The sequence below is a fragment of the Parus major genome, chromosome 6 (genome assembly GCF_001522545.3).
Source record: "Parus major isolate Abel chromosome 6, Parus_major1.1, whole genome shotgun sequence".
Lineage (NCBI taxonomy): Eukaryota > Metazoa > Chordata > Aves > Passeriformes > Paridae > Parus > Parus major.
In genome coordinates, this window is record NC_031775.1 from 12,315,364 (window position 1) to 12,341,306 (window position 25,943).

At 58.8% G+C, this 25,943-nt stretch overlaps 3 protein-coding genes across 11 annotated transcripts in view; 2 read left to right on the forward strand and 1 right to left on the reverse strand.

The window, feature by feature from the left end:
- TMEM150A (transmembrane protein 150A) overlaps positions 1–9,285 on the forward strand; it is a 10,739-nt gene extending 1,454 nt beyond the window's left edge. The window contains exons 1-7 of one of the 3 annotated variants that reach the window (XM_015633065.2): positions 7–168; positions 1,937–1,984; positions 4,187–4,258; positions 4,404–4,471; positions 4,600–4,727; positions 5,580–5,757; positions 7,540–9,285. In XM_015633065.2, the coding sequence (XP_015488551.1) occupies positions 95–168; positions 1,937–1,984; positions 4,187–4,258; positions 4,404–4,471; positions 4,600–4,727; positions 5,580–5,757; positions 7,540–7,784 (813 nt within the window). In that variant the 5' untranslated portion in view covers positions 7–94 and the 3' untranslated portion in view covers positions 7,785–9,285. The other 2 variants (XM_015633066.3, XM_015633064.2) reach the window with 2 other exon arrangements.
- Positions 9,286–9,509: 224 nt separating this feature from the next.
- On the forward strand, positions 9,510–20,243 carry NFKB2 (nuclear factor kappa B subunit 2). Of its 4 annotated transcripts, XM_015633062.3 has the most exons (24): positions 9,510–9,607; positions 12,326–12,508; positions 13,532–13,576; positions 13,913–13,991; positions 14,465–14,505; positions 14,609–14,707; positions 14,958–15,109; positions 15,722–15,828; positions 15,977–16,135; positions 16,224–16,328; positions 16,465–16,550; positions 16,676–16,814; positions 16,891–17,010; positions 17,105–17,290; positions 17,449–17,590; positions 17,717–17,831; positions 18,030–18,237; positions 18,330–18,499; positions 18,664–18,766; positions 18,880–19,109; positions 19,317–19,386; positions 19,499–19,671; positions 19,748–19,859; positions 19,953–20,068. In XM_015633062.3, the coding sequence occupies exons 2-24, from the start codon at positions 12,464–12,466 to the stop codon at positions 20,066–20,068; spliced, it is 2,802 nt and encodes a 933-aa protein (XP_015488548.1). In that variant the 5' UTR covers positions 9,510–9,607; positions 12,326–12,463. The 4 variants fall into 4 exon arrangements, with proteins under 4 accessions (XP_015488548.1, XP_015488549.1, XP_033371738.1 ...); XM_015633063.3 differs by lacking the exon at positions 13,532–13,576 and having other exon boundaries at positions 9,511–9,607; positions 19,953–20,243; XM_033515847.1 differs by lacking the exon at positions 9,510–9,607 and having other exon boundaries at positions 12,106–12,508.
- Positions 20,244–20,559: 316 nt separating this feature from the next.
- Positions 20,560–25,943, reverse strand: part of PSD (pleckstrin and Sec7 domain containing) — a 46,575-nt gene continuing 41,191 nt past the window's right edge. For all 4 annotated transcript variants that reach the window (XM_015633059.2, XM_015633056.2, XM_015633058.3 and 1 more), the window contains 6 exons: positions 25,352–25,530; positions 24,507–24,577; positions 23,783–23,940; positions 23,332–23,476; positions 22,587–22,730; positions 20,560–22,332 (listed from right to left, as the gene is read on the reverse strand). In XM_015633059.2, coding sequence (XP_015488545.1) covers positions 22,093–22,332; positions 22,587–22,730; positions 23,332–23,476; positions 23,783–23,940; positions 24,507–24,577; positions 25,352–25,530 — 937 coding nt within the window. In that variant the 3' untranslated portion in view covers positions 20,560–22,092. The remainder of the gene's footprint in view (positions 22,333–22,586; positions 22,731–23,331; positions 23,477–23,782; positions 23,941–24,506; positions 24,578–25,351; positions 25,531–25,943) is intronic.

Genomic DNA, 25,943 nt, shown 5'->3' on the forward strand with positions numbered 1-25,943 from the left:
CGCCCATGGAGAGCGCGGCCCGGCGGCGGCCCGGCAGCTGGAGGCAGCGGGGAGGTTCCCCCGGCGGCCCCGCTCGCCCGTAGCCCGGCGGGGCATGCCCAGGATGCCGGCCTGGGGGATCCTGCCCGTCACGCTGCCTGCCTTCACCATCACCGGCATGTGGATCGTGTGAGTGCCGCGGGGTCGCCGCCAGCCCCCCGCCCACGGGCATTGGGACCGGGGCCTGGCCCCGATGCTGCGGGGTAACTGAGGGCCGGGGGTTGGAGGATGCTTTAGACTGGGATGCAGCGGCCAGGAGGCTGCGGAGAGCCGCTGTCCCCGCTCATGTTGGGGTACTTCTGGACACTCAGGGGCTTCTACACCCCGCTGAACCCACACAGCCTGGTCCCCACGTCCCCTGCAGCAGCGCTGGCATGTGCCTCCCTCTCCTTACATCCCTGACACCCTGCGGAATCGCGTGTCCCTGTCCCGGCGTGAGTGCGGCTGGCGCTCAGGTGGCACGGGAAGGGCATCGGGAGCCGTGCCCAGTACTGCAGCACCGGGGCTGGAGTCGTACCTGGGCATCCATCCCATGTGGTGGATGGATGGAAGGGCCTTGTGCTAGGAGTAGAGGCTAACTTGGGTGAACAGTACTAGTCCAGCCCAGTAGTCCCTTTCTCAGGCCTTAACACTGGTGAGCAGGGGATGAAGGACTTTTCTGAAAAGCATCAAGAGGTTCAGTGTAGGTGATAGGACTTCCTGGGGTGTGGGATGGAATAGATGCACCCCATATGCATTCAGGTTCCTCCGAGAGCTTCCCCGTGAGGTATTACTGGTCCTACTTCACAACAAAGCACTGAATGTTGAACCTGGTGCTAGGAACTTATGCTTCAAGATTTTTCCTCGGGCACCTTGCAAAGCATGGGCTGTCTCCCATGAGTGACCCTGGGAGGCAAATGCCCCTCTGGACCAAAACAGCACAGGCCAAAGTTGCAGCTTGTGGTCCTCACAGCCTGAGCTACCCTGGAGCAGCTCTTTTGGAGACTTTTGGAAAAGGTTGTGCTGGGAGATGGATCAGTGAAGAGTCTGCTCCTTGGTGTCTGGGGGTGCTGTTCCTTGGTTTCCCCCACCTGTCCTGCTCTTTGCTTCTGTTCTGGGATCATCCTTTTTGCAGTCCATCTGTTCCATGGCCAGGTTGGGAAGGACAGGAGTTTTCATACTGGTGGTGCGGCCTATTTTTAACCTGAGCTGTTCACTGCTGCCAGTGATTTGGACAGCAGGATGCTGCCCACTGCTGTGGCTGCCAGGGAGGAGGGCTTTTTGATGGCTGGGGTGGGGGCCATGGGGCTGAGACCCCTTGGAGTGGAGCAGGATGCATGTCTGAGACCCCTTGTTACACTGACTGAGACACAAGGGTGACTCTGCAGTGAAATGCTTGATGGAGCTGATCTGCCCATAACGCCCTCCCCACCCAGTGGCTGCTTTTCCAGACCTCCTCTAGCTCCATCGCTGGCCAGCTGGGGGCTGGGGGAGCACGGCAGAGCCAGCGCTGTTGGGCGGCACCCGGCACAGCTGTAGGCTGGTGCACAGCCCCGATGCCAGGGAGGCTCTGGGTCAGGGCACTCCCCAGAGCCTGTGGAGCACAGCAGCACGATGGAGAAGAGGCCCCACAGAAGCAGCTGTGCTGAACTGGAGCAGGAGGTGGCTCTCAGCAGGGATAGGGGTACAAGGCAGGGGAACCTGGTCCCAGCAGCGTGAGTTCTGCAGAACATGTGCTCGTGCACTTGTTTTTCTTTTTCCTGCTTTGTGAAGCTGGGAGGTGCCACAGGATGATCACTGGTCCCTGGCAGGCAGTAAGGGCTCTTGTATCCTCTGCTCTGGCAGCTGGTCCCTGGGGCTGCTCTGGGTATTGGCAGGGAGGCAGGTGGCTGTGGTAACCCTGTTGTCTCTCCTCCAGATATGCCATGGCACTGTCCAACAACCACATCTGTCCTGTCCACAACTGGTAAGACCTGGGGGGAAGCAGGGGCTTTTTGGTACATCTGGGCTTGATTAAACACCTCATAATGCCAAGTCCTTCCATACCTGTCCCATTTGAAGTATGCCAGGCTGTGCCAGACCACTGGGTAGCTGAGGCACTCCCTGCACCATGACTGTGCTGAAGGGGGGTTGGGGATGATGGGAGAGGTGGGAGCATTGAAGGGGCACCTTCTCCCATAGCAGACATGGAGGTGATGGGGTGCAAATGCCACAGGGCACGTACCTCCTGCCGAGCCGAGGGGCTTTTGGGAGCAGAACAGCTTGGGGACGAGCTGCTGCCAGGGCTGGGCTGCCCTCCCTCCCCTGCCCAGGCTCTCCTGTGCTAATGGCTGCTCTGGTGATCAATCCAGCCTCACTGCAAACCAGGCGGGGAGAAGGAGGCCATTGAAAAAACACAGCATGGAGAAACTATGAAAATAAGTGGTCAGGGAATTACAGAGGGCCGTGTGTCTCCATGGAAAAGGTTGTGACTTGCTTGCTTGAGGCTAAATCCGGCAGCGCCAGGGGGATGGGATGGTCCTGCAGCACCCGGACACCCCAGGGGCAGAGCTGCCTGCAACACCCCCAGATGGAGAATGAGGCGTGGAAGAGACAAGGGCTGGGAAAAGAAACACTGTTTGGTCTCTTGGCAACTCCTGCGGGGTTTTTGGCTTGTAGCGTGGCCTTAAAAATCTGCCCAGAAAGATCCATGTTAGTTTAATTCTTGCTGGAGTGTTTGAAGAAGTGAAAAAAAAAAAAACCTGCTGCCATTTCCTGCCTGATGGCTGATTCTGCCCTGGGAAGAATGTGTGTGTCGGGTTGTCTCTGCTGCACAGCCAGCCCTTAATGACGAATAATGCTTCCCGGCCTTGGGCTGCTTGCTTTAAACAAAATAATAATAAAAAAACCCCTCCCAAACCAAACACAGCCCCAAGAGCAGCCTTTGAGGAGGCCGTGGGGCTCCATGCCTCGCCTGGGTTTAGTGGTTGGAAAACAAAGCTACCAGTAAACTGAGGAAACTGAAAAAACACCAGAGCCCAGCCCAGACCTTTCCAAAAAAGGCTTTTTTAACCGTGTGCTTGCTGCATAGCCGGAGGTGGTGGATGGGCAGCCTGAGTGAGGGACAGGCTAGCACTGGCCCCCTAAGCTGCCCCCACAGCACTGTCCCCCTCAGTCCCCCCCAGCTTGGGACTTGGGGTGTCAAGGGGCCTTTTGGGGCTGAGAACTTCACACTCACTGCCTGTAGTGTGAGCAGGGGGTGCCACTAGGCCAGCAGGCAGAGGTGCTGGATTGCCTGGGTGATGCTGCTGCAAAGAGACACCCAAAAACCCACTTCCAGTGTGTGCCAGCTCCTGGGAGAGCTGTGAGGGTGAGGGCCATGGGTCCCTGCAGTGGGAATTCGGTTAGGGTTGCAGGCAGCAGCCGTGGTGCAGGAGGGGCTGACAGGAGCTCGGGGTGCCTGGGCTCACAGGGTCCGTGGGTGCAGGAGGTGCTCCCGGGGCACCACGGTGGGTGCAGGCAGTGGAACCCTGCCCAGCCAGCCGTGCTGGGACTACCCCGGCTACACTGCTGGTGTGCCTGGCTCCAGGGCACCTGGGGGCTGGCTCTGCTCATGGTGTCCCTCAGGCAGTGCCTCCCTCCTTCCCTCCCTCCCTCCTTCCCTCCCTCCCTCCCTCCCTCCCTCCCAGGTGTGGTGGCACTGCCTGGGGGGTGCCTCTGGCTGTGGGGGCCATTTCCACACAGCTCAGCATTCTAGCCCATTCCCTGCAAACCTGGAGCTGTCAGTGGCTGCATGCCTGGCTTTGCCAGTGCTTCTGTCTCAGGAATATGTCAGGGGGCTGGCAGGTGGGTGCTCCTGTTCCTGTCTGGGTATGGGGCTGCCAGAACACCCTGAGCCCTCGCCCTGGCCTGTGCAGTCTCTGCCCTGCCGTGGCCTCTCCCTCACAGCCTGGGGCTCTGGGTGAGCAGCAGAGCCAGCAGGAAGGGAACAGGCTGTGGAAATGCAGGTGTGATGCACGTGTTGGGCAGTGGGTCACTCCCTGGAGGGTGTGGGCACATCCCTGGGGTTGGGCTGCACTTGCTGCAGAGCAACTCGCAGCTCAGCTGCCCTTGCAGGGCCTGTGGGCAGGAAACAGGAGGGTCCTGGGCAGCATCTCGGCTCTCCTAACCTGTCCCTCTGCTGCTGCAGGAGTTACAACCAGTCGTGTGACATGGATGGCCCCAGCTCCTGCTGCACACTGGATCACATCCCCCTCGTCAGGTGAGCAGCCTCAGGGTGGGAGCATGGGCAGAGCTGCTCTGAGACCCCTCCAGGGCAACCCAGGAGGGTGTCCTGGGGAGGGAGCCAAGCACACACCCCAGTGCCCCCTGTCTGAGGGCTCTGTGGGTCTTGTTTGTCCCCACAGCAAGTGTGGCACCCTGCCTCCTGAGAGCTGCTTCTTCAGCCTCATCTGCAGCCTGGGCTCCTTCATGGGTAAGTGCCTGCTGCCGGGGAAGCAGGGCCAGGAGAGGCTGCCCTGCAGGCACCCCGGCATGGGGCAGCAGTGGGATGAGGGGGGCCGCAGACAGGGGCATGTGACGGGGCCGTGTTTCCCTCTGCAGTCATCCTGGTGGGACTGCTGCGCTACGCCCACCTCCTGGAGCGCCTGGGGCCATCCCTCCTCAACACCCTGGGGCTGGCCACTGGCTGGGTCTGCGCTGCTGGCCTCACCATGGTTGGCAACTTTCAGGTAAGGCACCTCCTCAGGAGTCCCTGGGGTAGGGGGGCAGGAGAGGGCCTTGGCTGGAGCGGGGCAATGGCTGGGTAGGGTTTGGGGTGGTTGTTTTGGTCCAGTGACCCATCCATGCAGTCCTTCCCTTCCCCTGAGTCAGTGCTGTGCTTCCCAGGGTGCTGGGAGTCCTCTTTGTGTATTCATCGTTCAAGTCCAGATTAAGCCGCTGGGTTTGGTTTAACCCTTACCTGAGCCCCCTCTGCACTGTCTGTCCCCTCCATGGGCACGTGCAGGGGCAGGGACATGCTGTTCAGGCTGCTCCTGATCCTGCCCAGGGGGTGAAGCCAGGAAACTGTCGGGGCAGAGCCTGTGCTCACAGGGGCTGGAGCGGGCCCGGGCTTGGCAGCACACGGCGGTGCTCAGCCCCTCCTGCATGCCAGGCACCGGCCTCCTGGCAGCTCTCTGTGGCAGCCAGGCCCTCCTGCTGGAAGGGAGGCTGCTGCCCACACCAGCCCCAGGAGAAGCTTTTCAGGCCCCAGTCCCCCTTGTGCCCCAGCTGTAGTGAGCGGCACTGGGCTGACACTCATCAGGGGTCCCTGATGTTGCTCAGGGCAGAGGGCAGCCCCTGCCCCTGGGCACAGCAGGGCTGCTGGCCCATGGATAAAAGAAACAGAGCTCTTTGAGATCCCAGCAGTAGATGCTGGATCCAAGTCTGCTCTTCAGCCAGGAGTGAGGCACATAGTGAGCTGCCTGGACCTGCTCCTGGCATGTCTGCACCCCTTCCTGGGCAGGAGTCCAACTCCTGGAGCAGAGTCATGCTGTGATAGGCAGTGTCCCAGGGGATTGGCACTGATGGTCTCTTCCCCACAGGTGGATCATGCCAAGGTGCTACACTACATTGGGGCGGGGGTGGCCTTTCCCACCAGCATGCTGTTCCTGCTCCTGCAGTCCATCCTCACCTACCGCATGGCCAAAACCCGAGCGCAGTACTGGACCGGCCACCTACGTAGCATCCTCACCATTGTGGCCTTCTTCACCCTCGTCTTCAGTATCCTGAAGGGTGTGGGAAGAAGATTGGGAATAGGCTGGTGAAAGGTTGTCCTCCTGGTGGGGTATGTACCCCATATTCTCTATCCTTTGGTCTGGCAATGAGGCACGGTGCCAGGAGAGGAGCTGGGCAGAGCACTGGGGGTGGGAAGCTCCCTGCAGGTGTAGGTGGAGGAGCAGCAGTACCAGAGCTGGGCAGGGGCTGAGGAGGGGAAGGGATGCTGGTGGGTGTCTCTAGGGGTTCTGGGATGACCCAAACCAGCCCTGCCCTGGCTGCTGCAGCCCAGCCACCACTGAAGGCTCCAGTCACACACCACCCAGGTCTGGTTAATCGTTGGGTTTTTTTAATGGGACAAAGCTATTTTGAGCCCTTGGCAATGCAAAGTCTATGTGGGTTACCTCTCAGACCGAAGCTGAGTACAAAAGTGCTGTGTGCAGGTGTCAGGTGCATGGCAGCACCTCTGCCAGACAGAGCTGCTGGGCACTGGCCAGCCAACCTGCCCATGGGACAAGGAAGGGCTTGGTAAGCAGGTACTGGGGTCTGCAGACACTTTACCAGGGAGAGAGGGCATGGCATCAGGTGGGCTGGAACTCAAAGAATGGTCCCAAGTGTGTGGCTGGGGAGTGAGGAGCATATTTGGGACTGAGGTTAGAATAAATTGGGAAACAAGGTAATGGTTATTGGGCAGGGAGGGGAAAAAGCATGCAGTGTCCATGGATCCCAAAGAGGCAGTCTGGAGTCTGGCTGAGGTGAGCAGCATAAGAGGAGCCTGGGGGTGCTGGCAGGCCTGGCACATATCAGAGAGTCCTGCTCTGTCACCACAGCAGGCAGGCAGGCTGGGAAAGGCAGGACTGCCACAGGGCCATGCCAGCTGTGAGGGACAGGAAGGGCATGTAAGGACAAGGAAGACAGGACTGGTGCCCATCTGCTGTGGCCATCATGCTCTGTAAGCTCCGGGGACCGGCATTGGGCAAGCGGTGAGCTGTGGTGTGGACAGTGTGGGAAAGGGGCTGGGATCTTTCCTGATGGGACTGGGGGAGTGGGCAGAGGGCTCTACAGTGTACAGGTCAGGTCCCTGCCTCTGTGGCTCTCCCAGATCTTGGTCTCACTTGCAGAAGGCATGGTACTGCTGGAGGCCTCACCTGGAGGGCTGGGGGATGTACATGCCTCCTCCCCACATCCGCAGTAGCTCTTGAAATAGGTTTCCCTGGAGATTTTTGGTGGGGATGAGGGAAGGATAAAGAAATTCTGATAGTGGTAGGATCGGGAGAAGTGGGAGCAGGCCCCCTCTCTGGGGTGGGCCAGCCTGCAGCACAGAAGGACAGGAGGTGCTGCAGGAATGGGATGCAGCAGTCCAAACCCTGTTTCAAAGGCTGAGTTTTACCATCCTTGACTGCATCCTGTGGGAGGATGGGGACCACCAGCCTGGCTTGTGGAAGAGGCAAGGAATGTGGGGAAGTTGATGCATCTGGGAACCTGGCTTGCACTGAGACCTGCAGTCTGAGCTCCTCCTGCCCTGGCCTCTTCATATAATCCCAGCCTAGCATCAGTGCCATGATGAACCAAGGCTGGTTTGAGCATGTGTGCCACCACTTCACCCGTGCCAGGGCCCTCATGGTGCTGGGAGAAGCATGTGGGGGTTTCTCAGTGTTAGGAGTGGTGATGTGTTTCCTGCAGAGGATGGATACTCACATCCACCCCAGCACGTGGTAACAGTGGGACGTGGTCCTCCATGGGGTGGTTGGGGTTCATCTGTACTTTCCTTGACTGGGATACCCTCAGGTGGGGTGTTCTTCATCCAGGAGAGCTTTGTGCTACAGCATGTGGCTGCCTTGTGTGAGTGGATGTTCATCATTGATGTCCTGGTTTTCTACGGCACATTCACCTTTGAGTTTGGGGCCATCTCCACAGACACCTTCCTGGTCCTGCTGAAAGCCAGCCGGGCCCCCAAAAGTTACAAAGGCGAGAGCAGCCTGTCCAGTACAGCCCACATCCACAGCCACGTGGAGGGCCTGGCTATGGCCTGACCCCCACAGGAGGCAGCCCACAGTGGAGACCCCAAGCTGGGCTTTGACAGTGACTCCCCACCTTGAATATCTCTGAAAACCCCGCTGTCGTGTGTGTGTGTGTGTGTGTGTGTGTGTGTGTGTGTGTGTGTGTGTGTGTGTGTTTATGTTTCTGTGTGTACACGTGGGCCTGCGGTGCCTTCCACTCTCAGCAGGAACTGTGAGGGGGCAGCACTTCTCTGGCAGCTGCTGCCCCTACAAGAGCTGTCCCCTCCCTGCCCACAGGGTTTGGGGTCACTCCTATGGTGTGGGGATGCCAACCTGGTGCTATCAGCAGAGCCAGGATCTGCCCCTGAGCTGCTGGGATAACCTGGTCTGAGTCGGGCTGCTGAAGGCAATCATGCAGAGGCTTCCTGCTGCAAGGGATGTGGGGGAACGGGGGGCTCACCCTCCCCTCACCACACAAGCCTGGTGTGCTGGAAGGGGACAAGATCGCTCTTTCCTCCTCGACAGGGGTACGGTTCAGCTGAGCAAGCCTTCCAGCTGGCTACTGTGACTGTCAGAGGAGCCAAAAACACTGGGGTGCCCTTTCCCTTCCTTGGGAAGTGACTGCACTGCCAGTCTCCCTGCAAACCCCAGTCAGGATGGCAGCAGGGTGTCTCTCCCTGCCTGCCCTCCCAGGTGTCTCGCTCTGCTGCAGGATGACACCAGCAGTCAGTCCCAGCTGGACTGTGCTGACCCCCCACACCAGGGCTCTCACTGTTTAGGGCCTTCTATGCCATCAGTCAGTGACTCTCCCCACATTTTTTCAGCTTTGAGAATTGTTGAGGCAGGTTTCACCTCCCTGGTCACAGCATTCCTCTGCTTCCAGCTAGTTTGGGAAATGAGTCTCCAAATTTCCCTTCATACGGGGGATGTCCTGCAGGCACTTTGCCTGCAGAGCAGTGGACTTCTGCTCTGTGCCACTACCAGCCGCAGCTGTCCCAGGGAGTGCAGCCATGGAAAGGGGAAGCGCTTCTGTAGGAACAGAGGAAGCGTGTGCCCCATTCTTCTGGGACTCCCAAATCCATCCTCTGGTGCCTTGGCCAGTGCCTGCCTGGTGGGAGCCCATCCTGCTCAGCTGCAGCATCCTTGGGCTGATGTGCTGCCCGGGGTGTCCTGGGCAGGGGGTTGGGGTGTCGAGGGGTATGAGTGCTGTGTGTGCATGTGTGTGTATGTATAGATCTACAAATATATATATATATATATATATATATATATACACACACACATATATATATATGTATGTATATAAAATCCCCTTGTCCCTGGAGAGGGGCATTTACTGCTGCTGCTGCTGCTGCTGTGCGCATTGTTCAAGTTGGGCTTTCCTATTTGCCCACCTTTTCCAAACCGGCCTGTAAAATCACCAGTATACGTAGTTCAAAGAGGAGCCTTTCTGACTTTTGTATCTAATATATTTTTTAAAAAGTATATATAAAGACAACAGTGAATTTACAATAATAAAAGTGAAAATCAGCCATGGGTGAGGCAGATGGTCCTTCCCCGCTGGAGTAGCAGCTGGCTTTGGGAATGGGGTGAAGGGTCCTGTGTCCACCCCGGAGGAGAGCCATGAGCCCGGGACTCGGTTCCCTGACCCGAGTGCCAGCCAGGTGGCGGATAGGCGATGTCGCCGGCGTGCAGCAGCCTGGAGATGCCCGTCCTTTCGGGGGACCCCCGGCCCGCCCTCCCGCTGTCTCCGCCGGGCGGAGCCGGGTCCGGGAAGTCCCGGGAGGCGGAGTCGGGTCGGGACTTTCCCGGTACCGCGGCCGGGGCGCGGCGGCCGGCCTGAAGCTGGGGTGAAGGTAAGCGGCCGGGCCGGGCTGGGGGTGCCGGGGGGACGCGCCCGAGCGGCGGCGGGAGAACGCTAACCAGGGAAAGGGAGTTGAGCGATCCAGAGGTTTCAAGTTGCTGTGCTTGGGCTGCCCGTCCCAGCGGAAGGGTCCTGGGGTCTCCCGCTCCAGCAGCTACGCCGGTCCCTGGTTGCCTCTGGGCCGGCCATAGGGGATGCAGGGAAGATCCAGGTTGGAGAGACAGTTGTTCTCTTGGAGGGGAGAGGAGACACCAACAGCGCTGGCACTTAACACCCTTCTCCCTGCCGGTGGGGAAGTTCCTTATATTTTATGTTGCCAGTGGGTCCTGCCCCATCCTGCAGCTCTCCCTCTCGCGTCCTGTGCCCTGCCTGCGCTGGAGCAGGGCTGGCTTGCTGCCCGCTCCGAGAGGAGTCACATCCGTGCCCGCAGGCTCGACGAGCTCTAGCCCAAATGGAGCCGTGGGCACCAAGGCGGTAGTGGTACTGCGGGAACAGTGGAAACTGGAGAGACTGAGAGACAGCAAATGCCGGGCTGACGCTGGGAGGGGTTCTCTGAAGGCATACACCCAGATTAATAGTTCGTAACAGCAGAGGAGCTGATTTACGGGCCCTTAGAGGAGAAAAGCAGAAGATCAGTGGGTGGTTGGGGTTTGCCAAAACCAACTTGATAGCCACAATGGGAGTAAAGGCATTTTATGCAGAGATATACAAATGGCTTCAGTGCTCAAGGGCAGACTGTCAGGAGAGGAAGGCTTAGGAAGCTTTCAGGGAGAGGATTTCTCTCTGCCATACTTGCTGGTCAAGGACTTTGTTTCCAGGAAGGGTCTTGGAGCAAAATCACTGTGATGTGAGAGAGACTAAGCAGCCTCTTGCCAGTAGCTGTTGGGACTCCAGGGATGGAGCAGAGCACAGGATTTGTGCAGAAAGCAAGGCCAAGTATTTAGGGCCATTGTTTGCAGGTGTTAGCAGACCCCAGGGAAATCAAAATGTAAAGGGAAGAGTGTATCAGAGGAGCAGCCAGCTGAGTGGCTGGAACATGTCAGCTGTACACTAGCGCAGTTCAGAGCAGGGCTGCACTCGTGCTGCCTCCTGCGTTTCTGGAGCACCTTTTCCCATGGCTACTAAACACTCCTGCCTCAGGCTGACGTATGTTTCCCTCCTGCCTGCAGGGCATCAGCTCTGCAAGTCAGCCGACTGTCATGGGAGGAAAGAAAATAGCACCTGAATTACTAGGTCACGTTCAAGGAGCTGCAGGCATGGAAGAATGGCTTTAACTCACACTGCTTGCCAAATGCTGGCCCTTAATTGAAGCAGTCTGGCTGGCACAGGGAGGCTGTGCTATCTGGCAAGGGTGCTGTGGCAGTGCTGCACTCCAGACAGGGAGCTGGTGCTGCTCTGGGCAGTGCCTTGCAGTTTCTTCTTCTGCTCTTTCCCCCCATTCCCAGAAATGCCCAGAGAATCCTTCCTGAACCTTAGGAATGTGTGAAGATGGGGAGGAATTAGCTGAGCTAATGAGGTGTGCACTTCAAGCCCACGATCCAGGGCAGATGTGTTGGATATGATACTGCTGGAGGAAGGAGAGATGCATTCCCTTCTGGGATGTGTGGGGGATAAACGTGTGTGCTACACTCCTAGGGGAAACCCCAAGGCAGGGGGCCAGAGAGGCGTGCTGCTTGGCACAGGAGGCAGGACTTCACCTTGAGAGCAGGTCTGAGGTTGCCTGAGGTTGCTTTTCCAGGAACAAGGAAGAAGGTGGTGGGTGACACCATCTCTGCTCAGCAAGCAAGGTGGGCTTCCTGCAGCACACACTGCACAAGTGTGCAGGGATATGGCTGACAACCTCCAGAGAGCCAGAGCTGTGTGGGATGGGGAGACACAGGCATGACACCATGACATTCTTCAGTCATGCTGTTTGCTGCAGCAAGTGGAAGTGTCCCAGGCAGCAGTGAGTGAGCTGTGAAAATCCCTCAAGAGGGAATGGAACTGATGCCATTGGAGAGAGGACTTGTGCTATTCAAGGGGCACAGTCCATTCTTATCCAGCAGCTTCAGGCCTGGGCTCCTCCACCACACTCAGTGGATAGGGTAGGTGACTTTCCCAGCACACTGAGGAAGGTTGGTTGTCCCTTTTTCACTTCTCTGGAAGATCTGTGCTGGCAGATGGGGTGGCTGACTGGTGGTGGCAGGCTGAAGCTGTCCAGGTGGGATGATCGGTGGGATCCTGACAGCAGGGTAGTCTGTGCTGCTTCTCACAGACCAGCAGGGGGTTGTGTCCTAGGCCTTTGAAAGCCCCTGCAGAATGGCAGGAGGAAGGTCCCCACCTCATTTTGCAGTGCTGGGTCTCTACCTTCACCTTCCTTGCACCCTCCCCTGCACTTGCAGGTCCCACAGACCCCACATCCCAGGCTGTACAGCTGCCCGGGATGCATCTCTGTGCTTAGGTGGCAGGCCAAGCGGGAAAAACCTCGGGCTTGGGGTCACAGGACAACCCCTTTGGAAGACCTGAGTGGCTGAAAAATCTTGAAAAGGCTCTGTTCAGCTTCTGAAGAATATGAGTCACGCACGGATTGAACAATCCCCTTCCTTCCCCTCTTCTCCCACACACCCAAAATCCCCTGAGTGGGACCTGCAGCAACCACTGATTCAGAAATTCATGGTATGAGGGCATCGTGGAGTCAGATACGGGATTTTTTTTTCTTTTCATTGGTTAGTGAGAAGAAATGTGGAGCGTGCCCGTAGGCTGTCCTCTGATCCTGCCCCTTTGCTAGAAGTCACCGGCGGTTTTCTGAGGTCGGGCAGACCTTGGTCCCAGCGGACCTCCTGTCTGTGGTACTGCAGTCCCTGAGGCCATGCTGGGGCTGGACGGGTTGCTGAGACCAGCCTCTTCCTCCCCGGTGAGTAGGAGGGTGTGAGTGTTGTGAGCGGCAGAGAAGGGCCCCTGCTGCTGTCAGTGCCTTGCTGGGGTCGGCAGGAAGCGGCCAGTGCCAAGTGCTGGGGAGGTGGGAGATGCTCCCACAGGGAGCTCCGGGACTGCCGCTTCCACTTTGAAGCCGGTGGGAAGGAAGCAATGGGAACACGGATAGCGAATGCCTCTCTCAGGCCACCTTCGGGGGAAGGATGCAGGAGCTGCTGTGTAAGCTGAAACTGGGGAAAGGGAAAGCACCTCTTTGGGTGCCTGTCAAGGGGCTGCAGACTCTGCTTCGGTCTGTGGAGTCCTGGAGAGATTCCCCTGTCCATGGGGGAGCCACTGTCCAGGGCTTGGGGACGGCACTTTTGGGGCGACTCCTGTTTGAGTCCATAGGGGCTTGGAGACGACATCCCGGTGCGGGAGACACATCCCTGTGCAGGATAGGATGGTGTGGGGTAGGGAGCTTGGGGCACCCAGGGGCTGCTGCGGGGCTTTCTGGCGCGGGCGGGGCGTTCCGGCCGTGCTGCACCGCAGGTCTTGCTGGAGAAGGGCTGATGGCAGCGCAGCGGGGACTGGCACCCGTAGCGGGACAGGCGCCCGGGAACGGAGGGGGGAAAATCCCTCCCTACTCCCGGGGGGAAAATACGGCACATCTGACGCCTCGGAGCTGCCAGGCAGCGCCCGGGCGAGAATGGCCTGGGGAGACGGGCGGGAGTGCTCCGGGATTTCCAGCCCGCCCGGGGCTCCGGGTCCAAAATTCCCAGGCGAGGAGGGGACAGCCGGTCCCATTGTCCCGGGCGGGCGCAGCAGCAGCCGGGCCGAGCAGAGCCCCGCTCCGAGCCGGGCCGGGCCGAGCCTGGCTTCCCGCGTCCCGTGCCCCGTGTCCCCTGTCCCGTGCCCCGAGCCGGGTCGGGCCGTGCCCCGGCGGGGCGGGGTTTCTAGGGACTTTCCGGAGCGGCGGTGCCTTCCTGCAGCCCCGCTCCCCGCTCAACCCCCCCTGTCCCCGCAGGCCGGCGGCCGGCCCCGCGCCGACATGGACGAGCAGTTCCAACCCGTGAGTGCGGCACGGATCGGATCGGATCGGCCCCGGGGGCTGTCGCTGCCTGGCCCCGGCCCCGGAGCTGGGCAGGGGACAGTGCCCGACCCCACGGGTGGGGTGGGAGGTGGGGGTCTGTGCCTGCTTCCGTGGTAGGAGGTGGGAGGGTCTGTGTCAACCCCCAGGGTGGGCACTGAAGGGTCTGCACCTGCCTACCTCCCTTCCCTGGGAGGGACAGGGATCTGTGCCTGCCCCGAAGGGGTTCTGTGCCAGACTGCCATCACCCACCCAAGGTAGTTGGGGGATTCCAGCCCCAACACACTCATCACACTCATCTTCCCTCCCACCATCTAGTGCCTGGATGGGATTGATTATGATGACTTCAGTTTTGGCTCCCACATGATGGAGCAGAAGGAGCCCCTGATGGAGACAGGTAAGAGCCCCTCTGGCTGTACCCTTCCAGGGATTCCCAGTTGCAGTGGAGTTTCCCAGCAGGTTGACTCACGCCTCTTCGTTCCCAGAAGCACCACAGGTTTTGTCCTTACTGGTCCCACAGTGGGCTAGCTGGGAATCCCTGCCCTGTGCCACCAGCATGGGGCTTGTTCCATCTGGCCCTGCTGCTCAGCCTACGAGGGACTGCCAGGTTGGGCTGTGACCTCCGGGGTGTCCCTGTTCCCCAAGTGATAGAGCATCCTCTGGCCCTCCCCTCCTCTTCCTGCTACTCTGACTGCTGTTCCTAGCTGGCCTGTAACAGCACAGGGTTTGGGGGCTCTGAGGACCCCCATGGGGACAGACAGGGATCATATCACCTTCAATACTGTCCCTTTATCTCCAGCATCCGTAGTGAGAACATGCACTTTGGTTATCCCATGTTTCTCATTGGTACCTCTCTTTTCTGTCCTCCAGTGGAAGGTCCCTACCTTGTCATTATTGAGCAGCCAAAGCAGGTAAGGACACCACCTGTGCAAAGACAGCTGTAACTGTCACCTGCTGCTCTTGTGGCACCAGCCTTTGGCCACCCTTGGCTGACACGCTCTTTTGTCTCCACAGCGGGGTTTCCGATTTCGGTACGGCTGCGAGGGCCCTTCCCACGGGGGGCTGCCGGGAGCATCCAGTGAGAAGGGGCGCAAGACCTATCCCACTGTCAAGGTGAGCACTGCCATGGGAAGGGGACGGAGCAGTGTCTTCAGCCAGTAGTACATGAGCATCAGGAGGGAGCCTTGAAGGAAGGAGGGGAAATTTATAATAAACTCTTGTGTGTCTCCTGGTGCTGGAGGGACGGGAGGGCTGCAGCAGGAGGGAGGGGTGGTGGCCATTTGGAGGGTTAACAGGGATTTGTAGAGAATCCTTCAGACTCCTGGCTTATTGTACCTGACTGCCATCTCCTTCTTCCCTGCAGATCTGCAACTACACAGGGATGGCCCGGATCGAGGTAGACCTGGTGACGCACAGTGACCCTCCCCGTGTGCACGCCCACAGCCTGGTGGGCAAGCAGTGCAACGAGGCTGGCAACTGTGTCACGATCGTGGGACCGAAGGACATGACTGCTCAGTACGTGCAAGGAGGACCCAGGGTGGCCTCTTGCCTCTGTGAGGTGGCTGTGGGTGTTGCCTGCAGCTTATGAAATGGGGAGAAGATAGGGGTTAGTATACCCTGGAGCTGGGTTTGCTGGATGCGGTCAGGCGTGTGTTTAGACAAGTTCATTGTTACAGCTCTGCCCCCTGAGCATTTTGCCTGTCTCTGGGTTTTGACACATGCAGCTTATTTTGAGCTTCTGTCCTTGAGGTTGCAGCTCCCCAGTTTTGCAGATGACTTTTGAAGTCAGCCTGAGTCACAGGGTTATTCTACGACTGCTGCAGTTGCTCTTATATATCCATCCCTGGCTCAGCTCAGTACCATTTGCATCCCTCTCACCTTCAGTCCTCCTGGTCTTGTCTTGGACAGCCCTTTGGACTTGTCACCTGTGGGAGCCCAGAGTTTCTGGGGCTCCTTTCCTCTCCTCTGTGGTTGCTCCTCTTCTGCTGCACACACACTGATTCCCTGCTGCCTGAGTGGCACCACTCTTTGCTCAGGTCCTTCCCCGCTGCAGGAGTATGTGCTGCTTTGGGCTTGCTGCTCCTGGCCTTAATGCTCCCAGATCCCAGCAGGTTCTCTCTTCTCCAGGTTCAGCAACCTGGGTGTGCTCCATGTCACCAAGAAGAATATGATGGAGATCATGAAGGAAAAGCTGAAGCAGCAGAAGATGCGCAACAGGAACCATCTGCTGACAGGTGAGGGCAGCCTGGGGACTCGATGGGCCTCGGCACCATGGGCTGACAGCTGTGGGCTGGGATTAGTGTGGGGCTGGGCTGGGCAGGAAGGGGACCTGGAGCACTGTCCCCCCATACAGCCTGGTGGTTTGTCCCTCTGCCCTGGCAGAAGTGGAGCTGCGTGAGATCGAGCTGGAGGCGAAGGAGCTGAAGAAGGTGATGGACCTGAGCATTGTGCGGTTGCGCTTCACCGCCTACCTCCGTGACAGCAGTGGGAACTTCACGCTGGCCCTCCAACCTGTCATCTCAGATCCCATCCATGACAGCAGTGAGTGTGGGGCTAGTCCAGGAAAGGGATGGGGCAGGAGGGGGTAAGGACTTCTGTGCAGTGACTCCCAATACCTCTTGCTCTGCAGAGTCCCCTGGAGCTTCCAACCTGAAGATCTCACGGATGGATAAGACAGCAGGCTCTGTGCGGGGAGGAGACGAAGTCTACTTACTGTGTGATAAAGTTCAGAAAGGTAAAAGCCATTGTCTCCAGACAAAACCTTCTGGAGGCAGGAGAGGTCTGGGGCCCATGGGTGGTCAGGGGTCTGTGTCCTTGGAGCCTCTCTGGGGCGAGGAGACAGGTGGTGCCAGTGCCACTTCTCTCCCCAGATGACATTGAGGTGCGTTTCTATGAGGATGATGAGAATGGCTGGCAGGCCTTCGGAGACTTTTCTCCTACAGATGTGCACAAGCAGGTACAGGGGAGGTGGGGAGTGCCCTGCTCTGCTTCAGGGCAGATGAATGTCCTGTGGGGCAAGGTAGCCCCATCCCCTACTCCAGGGATGAGCAGAACCTCATCTCCATCATGTTCTGCCTACAGTATGCCATTGTCTTCCGCACACCCCCCTACCACAAGCCCAAGATCGACCGTCCTGTCACCGTCTTCCTGCAGCTGAAGCGGAAGCGGGGAGGGGATGTGAGTGACTCCAAGCAGTTCACCTACTACCCAGTGGTGGAAGGTGAGCACCACCCAGGCAGGGCATGTCCCCTGCTGCTGGGGCTGCCTCTCACCCTGCTGCCCCTCTCTCCCCACAGATAAGGAAGAAGTGGAAAGGAAACGCAAGAAAGTCCTGCCTCAGTTTCCTCAGCACTTTGGTGGTGGCTCACACATGGGGGGGGCCGGTGGGGGGGCCGGGGGCTTTGGCTCTGGAGGAGGTGAGTGGTGATGCCTCTTCCCCCTCTCTCAGGTGACTGAGGTCTGGCCCTGGGGGCTCCCTTCTGCTCACCCATCCACCGCCTTGCCCTGCAGGTGGGAACCTCAGCTTCCCATACTCCCCTGGGTTGACCTACAACAGCATCTACTCATCTGGCCCCCACCCAGTGGGGAGCTACCAGGGGGGTGTGCAGATGAAGGGCCCCGAGGCAGAGGGGCCTGGGAGCGACAGGCAGGCACCTGCAGAAGAGAGCACATACTGCAAGGAGCTGCAGAAGCACGGTAGGAGGGGCTTGAGGGAGGGCTGGGGCACATCACTCAGGAGAGGAGGCGTGGACTGGGGACCTTTTCGGGTTGTGTGCTGCTCCCCACACCTGGTGGATGCAGAAGGGTGGATGAGGCTGCTGCTCCTGGAGGTGACATCCTGCTTTGCCCCCCAGCCCAGCTGTGCCAGCTGTGGATGCTGGCGCTAGCCCGTCGCAATGCCCATGCCCTGCTCGACTACTCGGTCACCGCCGACCCCCGCATGCTGCTGGCAGTCCAGAGGCACCTGGCCGCGTCACAAGATGAGAACGGAGACACGTGAGAACACGAGGGGTTTGAAGGGAGGGCATGGGGGTCTTGTGCCATTATGAGGGCTCTGAGGGCAGCAGGGAGTACCTGGAGAAGGATGGAGCTGAGCTAGGGGCCATCTCACTCCCTCTGCAGGCCTTTGCACCTCGCTATTATCCATGAACAGACAGCGGTGATCAAGCAGCTGATTGACATCATTGTTAGCATCCCCAGCCAGCAGATAATCAACATCTCCAATAATCTGCAACAGGTACATATTTTTCAGAGCAGCCAGTTCTCTCCCTGGGAGTAGTTCCTGACTCCCGTTTTCCAACCCTGGGGGCTCCTGTCGCTGCTCCTGTTGAGGGGAGGCTGCAGATCTGAACAAGCTGCAGCTACTGGAGAGAATGGTGGTGCAGGACTTGGTTCTTCTTGTGCACGCTGCTGAGGATGTGCTGCTGTCCTGCAGACGCCACTGCATCTGGCGGTCATCACCAAGCAGCCCCAAGTGGTCCAGCTCCTGCTGCAAGCCCGCGCTGACCCAACCTTGCTGGACCGCTATGGCAATTCCCTGCTGCACCTGGCACTCCAGGCTGGCGATGAAGAGATGCTGAGGACACTGCTGGCTCACCTGGGCTCAGCTACCCCTTATCTGCTCCGCCTGCCCAATTTCCATGGTGAGTGTTGTTCAGGGATGATGGGCAGGACCGCAGTGGTGCCATCATGGGCTTGGCCAGAAGGCTGCTGAGCCTATCCCCCCATCTTTCAGGCCTCCTGCCTGTGCATTTGGCTGTGAAGGCAAAGAGTTTGGCTTGCCTGGACCTGCTGGTCAGGACAGGAGCAGATGTGAATGCAGTGGAGAGGCAAAGTGGGAGGACCCCACTGCACCTGGCTGTGGAGATGGAGAACCTGAACATGGCCACCCACCTGGTGAAGAAGGTATGGAGTGGCTGGTGTAGTGGTGGCTGTAGGACAAGGATGGGGGGTGCAGCCTCCTACAGGCTCCTGGCAGAAGTGGGGGCTCCCCTGAGGCTTTGGGGTGACAGGATGTAGGAGGAGCAGTGCCCAGGCAGTCCATCCTCATGGCTTCACACCTTTCTTAGCTGGGAGCAGACATCAACAGCCGGACTTTTGCTGGGAACACACCCCTGCACTTGGCTGCTGGCCTGGGCTCCCCCACCCTCACCAAACTCCTCCTTAAAGCTGGTAAGGCACTGCCCTTCCTCCTTCCCTCCCCATGTCTCTGGCTTCCTGTGCTAGGTGGTGCCAGGCACAAGGTCAGATCCGTGGACTGGGCTCATGCCACCCTTTCCCGACAGGGGCGGATGTTTTGTGTGAGAACGACGAGCCCATGAGCCTATCCTCGTCAGAGGCCAGTAGCGACACAGACACTGACCCTGAGGAGCAGGAGCTGGCCATGGATCTGGGGGAGCCAGCCCTGCCTGCAGAGCACAGCACCACCTCCAAGCTCTCCACACAGGGACACTGGCAGGCAGGGCAGAGGCAGCGCCGCTGCCACACGTCCCTGGACCTGACTCGGAGCCAGAAGGTGTGTGGTGCACTGGGACACACTCATGTGTGTTTCTTTTGAGAATGTTTCTGCACAGGCCTTGGCATGGATGGGGCAGTCTTCTCCAGGAGGTGCTCCTGTGAGGATGCCTGTGCTCCTCCGTGTCCTGCAGAGATCCAAAGTGTGAGGAGGGAGTGGGGGATCTGGGCAGTGCTTTGGAAGATTGACACCCATGTCTGTCTGCAGGTGCGGGAGATCCTGCTGCAGGCTTCCCAGCAGGGGCCCGAGGCAGAACTGACTACTGCCCCCCAGCCAGGTGAGCATCCCCTTCCTCCCGCCCCCAACTCAAAAGCACCACACCAAGGCAGGGTAACACCCTCCTGACAACAAGGAGGGCAGCCTGTGATGGGGGCACCTTTTCCACACAGGGAAGGTCCTGTCACTGGACAGTGAGGCACTGCAGGGGCTGGAGCAGCTGCTGAACCAGGACTGCAGTGGGTCAGACTGGATCGAGCTGGCCAAGCGCCTGGGGCTGTGCAGCCTCGTGGAGACCTACAAGGACACGCCCTCGCCCAGTGCCAGCCTCCTGCGCAGTTACGAGGTCAGTGCCTGGTTGGGGTGCCTTGCCCCCCCTGCCTGTCCGGCCATCAGCCCTACTCAGTGCCCTCTCCCCACAGCTGGCAGGTGGCAGCCTGGGGGGACTGCTGGAGGCACTGGACTCCATGGGGCTCCACAACGCCGTGAGGATGCTCCACAAAACCGAGGCGCTGGAGAAGCTGCAAACCACAGGTACAGAGTGAGGGCTGGGGCTGGGGGGCAGGGAGTGTCTCTGCTGCCTCCCCGTTGCCCCATCACTAAGAGCAGCCGGGGATTGCTTTGCAGAGCTGAAGGAAGACAGTGCCTACGGCAGTGAGTCGGTGGAGGAGGGGCAGGCGCCTACATTAGCCCTGAAGCCAGGGGCTGAGCTGCCCCCCAGCCAGCAGCCACAGGTGCACTGAGGAGCCAGCCAGCAGCCCCTGTGACCGCATAGGGAGCTGCACTGCCCACACAAGTGCCTTCTGGACTTGGGGTCCGGCTGCCTGGACTCGGGGGGATGGGATGCAGCTGGCTCCTGCCCATCTCTGCTCTTATTTAATGATCTCTCTTCTGAATAAAAGGACACAGGTTCCATTAGTCTTTGCCCTTCCTCTCTCCAGCCCCAGCTGTGAGTTGGGCACTAATCCCCCTGAACCCTGCCTGGATCTGGAAGTCTGGCAGCAAGGAGACAACTGCTAGCCCCTCCTCAGCATCCCTCAGTACCAGGGCTGGCCCCAGCCATAGGGAAGAAACCACAGCACACCCAAGAAGTGAAGAGTGAGTTTTACTTCAGTAACTGAGAGAAGAAGCTGTACAAAGGTTTCCCCCCCCCCCCCACCTCCCAAGCCACCTGGGGCAAGGGTGGATTTTTTTTTCTTGGTTCTTTTTTTTTTTTTTTTTTTTTTTTTTTTTTTTTTTTTTTGCAATAGACTCAAAAGAGCAGAATAAAAAGTTTTGACACATTCGCAAAGTCAGTGCTGAAACCAGCCAGGTCCCAGGCGGCTGAGAACTGCACATGTACCAGCCCCTGGTCACAGCCCTTCACTGTGCCTGGACCCCTTTCTGGACAATCCTGCAGCCGTGCTCATCACTTGCCCCTTGCTCTGGACAAGCATCCTTCAGTCCACTCTGGACTGGTGACGGCTGTCCGAGCCTGCCCCTCATTTTGGCAAGGAGGGAGCCTGTTGCTGAAGAAGCAGCTGCACCACTGCTGCTGCAGCACGAAGACTGCAGCACTGCAGACCAGGCTTTGCTGGCAGCCTCTGAGGCGCCAGCCATACATTGGAAAAGAGATGGGAAGAAAAGCTGGCTCCAGCCTGTGCTGGACCCATAGGGCAGGGGGACGCCCCTATATCAACCCTGGCTCCAGGGGTCACCATCCCACGGGGAGTACTTACACACCGCTGCCCACCAAGCCCTGGGTACGATGCTCACACCCAGGTTCCTGCAAACGGGGCCAAGCTGCCAGCAGTGGGGAGCAGGAAATGGGGGTCATGAAGCACCGGTGCATCAGCCTCCCATGCAGCCACACATGCAGCAATGGGTGCTGCCATCTCAAGGCTGCCTCCTTAGTACTGAGAGCCACAGGGCTGTCACCCCGAAGGGTTGCTGGTGCTGAAGTGGAGCTGGGGAGCAGGCAGCAACAGTACACACAGTAGCCCACGCTCAGCTTGCTGCAGGGCGGGGGCATGGGAAGCTGGATTGCCCCCTGAGTCCTTTTAAAAACATCTTTCCCCCAGAGTGCAGTGCCTGCAAGATATGGCTGGGTTTATGGTTTTTTTTTAAACAGTTCCCAAAAAGCATCAAAAGTAGCCCCCCAAAAAAACCTCCCTGGTGGTCAGCTCAGTCTGGTACTAAAAAGTGCAAAACTGTATCACAAAAACTGTTCAAAAGTTGTAAGAAAGCGGGGAGGGTGCAGAGGTGATTGAGGTGGCAGGGAAGGGAGCAGGTGCTATTGTCCTGGCTTCCCTGGCCACCAGCCCCAGGAGAGGGGACAGTCTACAGCTGGCCCCCTCCCAACTACCCCCATGGCACAATGGAGCTGGAGAAGCGGCCGCTGGCTTTGTTTTGCTGCATTTGTCTTTGTTTTTTTTAAGCCATTGAAGAATTGAGCCCAGCGGGTAGGTTTCAGTTGTTCCCTCTCCCCAGGGCAGCAAGAGTAGGTCCTGCATCCAAGTGCAAGGACAAGGAGGGGCAGGAACAAGTCTGATGGGGCCAGGCAGCTCCTGCAGGCAAGGACTGGGGACCGTCCTGCTCTGCCACTGTCTCCGGTGGAGGGGCCATGGCCCTGCATGGCTGGTGCTGGCAGCTGCAGAAGGGCTGTTACCCCCTCCAGCTCTGCCACAGACAGATGGACACATGCAGGGTCTCGGCAGGCACACGGCCTCCACCCCCGTGCCGGGGGAACAGGAACAGAGCTGCAGTGCAGGCAGCTGAGGCCCCGCACTTACGATTTCTGGGGGTGGCCAGGGGGCTGGCGGCCAGCGCGCTCTGAGATGTTGCGCTTCACCTTGGTGGTCGTGCTGGAGGGCTCTGCGTTGAGTGAGGGGCTGGAGCGGGACTTTTTCAGGCCATCGTCCTCCCCACCCGCTGTGTCAAAGAGGGTGGACTCAAATGCTGCCAGGTCCTCGGAGCCAGCCTTCAGCTTGGCCCGCAGCAGCATGGCATAGGTGCCATAGCGGGATTTCTGAGGAGCACAGTGCAGCAGAGAGAGAGGTTGGCAAGCTGGGTACTGTCCTATGGCCAGCATCCCTGCAGGGGGGGATGCTCATGGTCCCTCCAACCCAGCCAGCATCCCGGGGCAGAGGAACGCTCATGGTCCTAGACCACGGCAGTGGCAGTGTAATTCAGCTGATGGGATGGGTTGATCCCATCACTGAGGATGGACGAACAGGTAGGGGCAGAGGGCCTGAGGGCAGAGGGGGGAATCTTCCAGCTCACCTCAAATTCCAGGTACTCTTCTTTCTGCTTTAGCTCCTCGTACTCCTTGCCTTTCACCTTCTTCTCAGGCAGTGAGGAACGATGCTCCAGCAGCTCTGCTGACATTGTCTTGAACTTGGTCTCATGGTTCTTCACCTGTTCCTCCTGGGGAATGTTGGCACCGTATCAGTGCCCTGCTCTGTACCCCTGGTAGTGTGAGCTGGCCAGGGACAGAACAGGTTTTTCCCCTTCTAGAAGCAGCCAGGATCTAAGCTTCTGCTGCTGGGTTTGATTTTTTTTTTTTAAATCACAAAATCACAGGCTCTTGGGGGCAATCTGGTCTCACCTCATAGAGGGGCTGACTGCAGTCTTAAAAGCAGAAGAATTTAATCCCTCTAAAACTAGGCTGGTGTTTTTTTAAATCCTTTCTGCTCTATGAATAACTGCCCTGGTATGCACGAGTGCCAGCTAATCCCCCCAGTCATTTGCCTTTCAAGGTCCCTGGCAGGACCTTTCAAGCCATGATGTGGGACCACTTTCTCCTCCATGGTCTGCCCATCATCTGACTTCAGCCCCACTGCCAGAAACAAGACCTAACTGCCCCCAGACTCAGTACCCCTTTTCTCTGTCTCCCCCTTGGCCCTTCACCTCACTGGGGAGGCAGCTGGGTGCATGGCACCACGCAGATCCCTCCACAGGAGAATGTGCCACTGGCAGATCTGGGGGTTTGTCCCAGGCTCACCACTGCCCCCACGCTGTGGCCCACCTGAGACAGCCTGGTGCAGGAGCTGGGCAGCAGCGGGCGGCTGAACTTCTTCTGGGAGCCGATGGCTGCGGGGAAGGGGGGTGCAGAGAACATGGCTGCCACCACATTGATGCGCGTGATCCACGAGTGCATCTGTTCCGGGTTCCTGGGAAAAAAGGCCAAAATACAGATGTCTTTGTCAAAGACAGAAGGATCTGCTCTGCAGACAAGGTCTGAGCCCCCAGGCCAGCCATGGCATCTGGGACTCTACCCACAGCTAACCTGAGCGCAGCAGGGTAAGAAGAAGAGGAGCCAGGCAGAACTCAGCACTGACACCAGGTTCCTCTCCTTCCAGAAAGGGCCAGGACAGGAGAGAGCAAGGTGGCCCTAAGCCCGATCCCACGCTACGCTCAATTCAGGGGAGCTCCTGTGCCCCAGCATGGGGCCCTTCCAGGGATCCTGAAGGACTCACTGTGCTTGGAAAAGGAAGACCCTCCAGTCAGCTGTCCTGAGGTAGAAGACATTGGGTCGCTTGCTGTAGTCAGATGCCCGTGTGGCAAGCGAATGGTGGATGCTAATAGCATTCTTCAGTTCCTCTTCTGCCAGTGCCTTCCCTGGCTTATACTCCTCCTGCAAATCATGGGGTGTTTCAGAGCCAGCTCAGGGATGCACCCCACCGTGAGTCAGCTCTATGAGGTTTCAGGAACTGCAGACTAGTGCTGGCTGTGGCAAGGCTTGGAGATCACCCTCCACCAGGCAGCTGCAGACTCTGCTTCCAGCTCACACTATACTCCTGGAGAAAGGCTGCAAAACCCAGGCACATAGGCTTGGCAACAGCACAGGGGGCTGATCCCCACTGCCCCCAGTTCCCTGTGTGTGCCTGCAGGTAACTGGATGTACAGCCCAACCCTCCACTCAGGGGAAAGACTCCGGTGCCCCTCTCTTCCCAGCCAAGCCCCCTGCACGCAGCACTCTCAGTAGCGCCTTTCACTGTCCAAGCTGTACCAAGCATCAAACAGGGATGCCACCAGGTCCCCAAGCAACAGCTCAGGCACGCAGGGTGCTGAGTCTGCTTAGGCCAGGCTTTGCCATGCTGTGTGCTGCAGGCCCTCTCTCACTGCTGTGGAGACTGCTGTGACCCACTCTCTGGACGGGGGACAATCCCTCTCCCTGGTGTGGGTGGCCCTGCTGCCTACCTTCTGCAGGTAGAGAATCATTCCCTTCAGGATGGCGTGGAAGGGCTTCCAGCCGCGCTTCCCTCGGGGTGCTGCCGGGAAGGAGAGAGCAGCTCAGACATCAGCCTCAGAACAGAGACGGGGGAAAGCTCCCCCCCGGCCTCTTCCAGCCAGCCCTGCCACGACGCACGTCAGCCCACCCCCGGGACGGGCAGCACGCCAGCACTGTCCCTGCGCACCTGAGCCCGTGCAGGCCGCGTGGCTGGCAGATGGTGCTGCTGGCAGGGGGGCCGCTGCCGCCCCGCGGGGCCAGCGCTGCGCTGCGCTCCCCCGGCCCCCCCTGCGCTCCCCGCCTCGCTGCTTGTGCTCGGCTTCGCCACTGCCTCCGTGCTCGGGCATGGGGACAAGGCAGAGCTGCCTGCCAGGTACTGCTGGCTTTGAAGGGCGGCTGCATCTAATCACATCCAGGCAGCATTAGACGGCCAGGGCTTAGGAGAGATTTCATGGGGAATATGGTGAACGTGCCTGGCAGTGCCCAACCAGCTGCAGCCTGCTGTGTACCTTGTCTATCACACCACAGGACACTTCCCTTCATCCACACGACCCTGTGGCAGGGCTGCAACCCCCAGAGACCCCACCCTACCACCCTGCCTGCCCCTTCCCCAGCGCTGCGAGGAGAGGCTTTCCAGCTCCCCAGCCTGAGGGCTGAATTATGTCTGGCACAGCCAGCCAGACAGAGCACTGATCCTGGAAGCTGGCATGAAGCTACAGATGGACATCACCTAGTGACTCCCGCCCTGCTTCCCATTCAGTTCTGGAGTTCACTGGTGCCCCAGGTACTCCCCATGGGCTCCCCAGGCACCTACTTTTCTTGCAGTCGGGATCGGCGTGGATCTTGCGGACTAACAGCCCGTGCTTGTAAGTGGCAATGCTGGAGTCCTGGGAAAAGTCCAGAAAGGGGTTACTGCAGCTGCTGATGCGCTTGATGGACTTTGGGTTGGGATCTGCCAGCTCCGAGAGGGACTTTCTCAGCTCCTCCTCATCTCTGCCAATCAGATTTGGGTGGGGAAAGAGTTTGTTACCTTTCTGGGGACAGCAAATACCAAGTTCCCCACTGGTCAGTGCCACTTTTAGGCCTGGCTTCTGAAAGGGAAGACAGGAGCAGCAGGCCAGAATGAGCAGTCTTCCATCAGCACTGGTGAGCATCCCAAACCTAGCTTTGCCCGTGTTGTACCTGTCTGTCTAGACAGCTGAGGTGCTGCCTGGTCTCTCAAAAGACAAGGCACTGGACTTTTGCTGCTGATTCAGGTGGGACCCCTGCCTGTCCCAGGGAGTGAGGTTTTTTTGGGCAGGGATGCAACAGATGCCAACCAGGCTGATGAGCCAGGAGTGATGGAGGAGCAGTACCCCAAGGCCTGGCACTACCACAGCCCCCCAGCCATGGCATACAGGCTCACC

Excerpts from the sequence above, each read along its gene's own strand:
- NFKB2 (XM_015633060.3), top strand. The coding sequence starts at position 12,682 with ATGGGAACACGGATAGCGAATGCCTCTCTCAGGCCACCTTCGGGGGAA. Across the intron at positions 12,748-13,531 it reads AAGGATGCAGGAGCTGCTGT|GCCGGCGGCCGGCCCCGCGC; the intron begins GTAAGCTGAAAC and ends CTGTCCCCGCAG. Across the intron at positions 19,110-19,316 it reads ACCTGACTCGGAGCCAGAAG|GTGCGGGAGATCCTGCTGCA; the intron begins GTGTGTGGTGCA and ends GTCTGTCTGCAG.